Source organism: Rosa rugosa, unplaced genomic scaffold (assembly GCF_958449725.1).
Source record: "Rosa rugosa unplaced genomic scaffold, drRosRugo1.1 SCAFFOLD_202, whole genome shotgun sequence".
In the NCBI taxonomy this organism is placed as follows: Eukaryota; Viridiplantae; Streptophyta; class Magnoliopsida; order Rosales; family Rosaceae; genus Rosa; species Rosa rugosa.
Genome location: NW_026908941.1, coordinates 1 through 3,284, shown reverse-complemented (window position 1 = coordinate 3,284; position 3,284 = coordinate 1). Strand labels below are relative to the sequence as shown.

At 38.1% G+C, this 3,284-nt stretch overlaps 1 protein-coding gene and 1 long non-coding RNA gene across 2 annotated transcripts; both read left to right on the top strand.

Annotated features, from left to right (window-relative positions):
- The first annotated feature begins 400 nt into the window (after positions 1-400).
- On the top strand, positions 401-1,203 carry LOC133724231 (uncharacterized). Its single transcript, XR_009853564.1, has 3 exons — positions 401-603; positions 686-861; positions 960-1,203. It is a non-coding gene; the product is annotated as an uncharacterized LOC133724231 (long non-coding RNA).
- Positions 1,204-2,038: 835 nt separating this feature from the next.
- Positions 2,039-3,278, top strand: LOC133724232 (uncharacterized). Its single transcript, XM_062150938.1, has 3 exons — positions 2,039-2,177; positions 2,424-3,090; positions 3,169-3,278. Exons 1-3 carry the CDS (start codon positions 2,128-2,130, stop codon positions 3,220-3,222), a joined length of 771 nt encoding a protein of 256 aa, XP_062006922.1. The 5' UTR covers positions 2,039-2,127; the 3' UTR covers positions 3,223-3,278.
- The last annotated feature ends 6 nt before the right edge of the window (positions 3,279-3,284 follow it).

Here is a 3,284-nt window from a genome sequence, read left to right as displayed (position 1 = left end):
ATTTGAATAAAAATAGGTATTCAAAGGTAAAAAAAATGTAGTATGAAAATAAGAACATGCAATTGGTAGGCCACTAGTTGATATTGTGGGGGATGATTCAATCGAAGTGGTGAAGACATGTTCTCATTTGCATTGCAAGGTGATGCTACTCCTTTCCTTGGATATATTATCTTTCTATTCATTACCAATATGTACAAAGTTTATAAAATAAGGGTCTTTCTAAATGTACCCAGCAAAATTCTAAGTATACCCAGCAGAATTATTTTTATCAAAAAAAAAAAAAACAAACAAACCAATTTCCCCAAAATGCCCCGGAAGATAATGTACCCAACAAAACAAAAATCTTTATGCTCGTTCATCCCCATCATGCCCTACTCAGATTTCTGCACAAGCTCAACCGTGAGCAATGAAAATTCAATTTCAACAGTGGATAAGATTGGACAAAGAGAGAACAAAGAAGTTGCTCAAAGAAAGGGATGCAATGCTGGGTTTGCAGATGAAGGAGATTGAAAACAGAGGTCAAATCCAGAAGATGATTAGATGGTTGAGATTGATGCTGATTGGGTGTTCAGATTGAATCAGCTCTATTATCAAACCATTAATGTAAGCTCCATGCAGTTTCTTTTACATTTCTGTTTCATTTCTTAGTTTCATCTTTTGCTTATGCCTCTTGGATTTGAAACAGAGATTGGCTCCGAATTAAAACTTCCTCAAGGTCTCGAGTCTCTTCCTATTGTCCTTAGATATCTGTCCTGGCGGTTTTATCCTTTGGCAACTTTGCCATCAAAGTTTTCTCCAAGCTGTCGTGTTGAGGTTCATATGCCCCATAGCCAACTCCAGACTCTTTGGAATAAAGACCAGGTATGCTTAAATTAGTTCTTTCATGGAGTAAATGTTGGAGTAATTAAGAGTCGTATATTTAGGCCAAGTTATTCTCTCCATTTCCTTTTGTTTTACAGAACCCTATGTACCTAAAAAAATCGATCTTAGCCACTCATTGAAGCTGGTTGATGTTCCATACGTCACAGCAAGTCTTGAGAGTATAAATCTTCAAGGATGTGAAAGTTTGGTTCAAGTACTCATTGTTTATCTTCTAAGATTTGAAATGAGATTGAAACTGAAATCATACATCCCAGGTTCGTGAAATTTGCAATTGAATGTTTAAACAATACTGGGTATGTTGTGTTTGGCTGGGTATGTTGTTTTTTAGGGTAATTTGGGAAAATCAGTTTGTTTAATTAAACATAAATTAAAGGTAATAAAAAAAATATTTTGCTGGGTATACTTAGAACTTTGCTGGGTACATCTAGAAAGACCCTAAAATAAAGGCGGGATATATCATATCTTAGTAGTCTGCTTTTCTTTTATCCGACATACATGCCAAACTTGTTCCATCTCGTTTTGTTTTCTCTGCAATTTTTCTTTTGTTTGATTCTATTATCCGACATACATGCCAATCGAGGTTACATATTACTTACAACCTTGTTCATTTTTTCTTTGACCTTGTTGATGACGTCCTCGATGACACTGATGTAGACAGCGCTCCAGAATCTCTCGTCAAGAACAAGGTAAACGAATCGGAGATTTCACCGGAAAATTGAGAGGTAAAATCCAGCCCAGGCAATCGATTAGAGTTGGGAGAGCAAGTAGATTTGGGGTTACATGACGCCTTTTTCTACCAAGTAGTAAGATCCGATTTCGATTTCTTACTACCTTGCAACTTCGATAGCCAAAGCCCTCTGCTGGGTTGTTACTGAGCCTGCTGTTTTTTTTTTTTTTTGGGTTTGACCCAATCTGTTAGCGCGTGGTTGACCTAATCTGTTAGCGCGAGGACTCACGCGCTGTTAACTCAAAGCAGGTCCGGCAACCAACACTCAAGGAATCGAAACTCTCAAGCAACCAACACTCAAGGAATCGAAAAACGAAAAAGGTAAGCTTGAGAGCAACCAACACTCAAGGAATCGAAAAAGGTAAGCTTGAGAGGCAATAAGGGGGAGAGACCAACCAGGCTTTAGTTAGTTACTCGAGCAAATACTCTCTCAGCTCTTGCTGCTAAAATTCTCTACATTTTCAGGGTTAACGTTTAGACAATTGCTACAAGCTGGTATTTATCCATCGTAGATCGATATGCAGGTGAAAGCAATGGAAAACCAACCGAGCGAAAGCGTCGTCGTAAGGTTAGTTATATGTAAATTATTGACAGTTCAACTTGTATCTAGTTCTGTGAGTGAAAAATCAAAAAAAAATTTGTAAACGTTACTAATCAATAACCACGCCCTAAAACACTCACGTGAAGCTTGGAACCCCCTACGTGTCAGTATACTCATGTATATGCTCAACTTAATTATAAGTTAACCCGATCTAATCCGTTTTTCTTTTCCCGTTCGATGGTTGCATCTTCTTGTTTTTCTTTGTTTTACCAGCCTTCCATCGCCACCAGTGCACCGTTTGGAGAGGTCAGAAGCTACAGATTCAATGAGAAAATTGTGGTCAACAGTTACTCATCTAATTAGACAACTATGGTCAACCGTTATTTATCCAATTGGACAATGCTGCTGGTTACTGATATCTGCTTCCAGAGGGGATATATGTGAAGCTATGCCGCCTATCTCCGACGTAGAGTTATCTCCAATAGGCTACATTATACTTGGGATTATAGTTGGGACTATATTTCTGGCACATATAATTCTTTTACCCATCAAATTTACATGGAAACTGCTAAGAAGGAAGGCGATTTTGACATGTATTGCAGTGTCGTTGGATCCTTTCTTCTTTTATATTCCAATCATCAATCAGGAAAACAAGTGTCTTGGAGTTGACAAAAAACTGAGGAATACACTTCTTGTGTTGCGATCACTCACGGATTTTGCTAGTGTATTGCATATTGTATCTCAAGTTCGGGATTGGACCATCGACCCAAACCCCGACTACCACACCGACACCGATTCCTACTTTGACTCTGAACTCAGGCCGACAACATCTCTGTTGCAAAAACTGATGAAGTCCATAGTAGAGGCAATAAATGGGAGGATGCCTTGGTTATCTCTCTCTCTCGTGATTGATTTTCTTGCTCTTCTTCCAATTCCGCAGGTAACACTACTGTCATTCCCAATTTTTATTTTGTTGGTTTGTTTTTTATTTTATTTTTATCTCACTTATGATATATAGCTGTATTTTTCAGGTGGCAATAGTAGTTGTCTTCTTCAAAATGGGGGGCTCTAAATTTTTCCTTCAAAGAACGATTCTCAATGTCCTTCTAATATTTCAATACATCCCCAGGATTT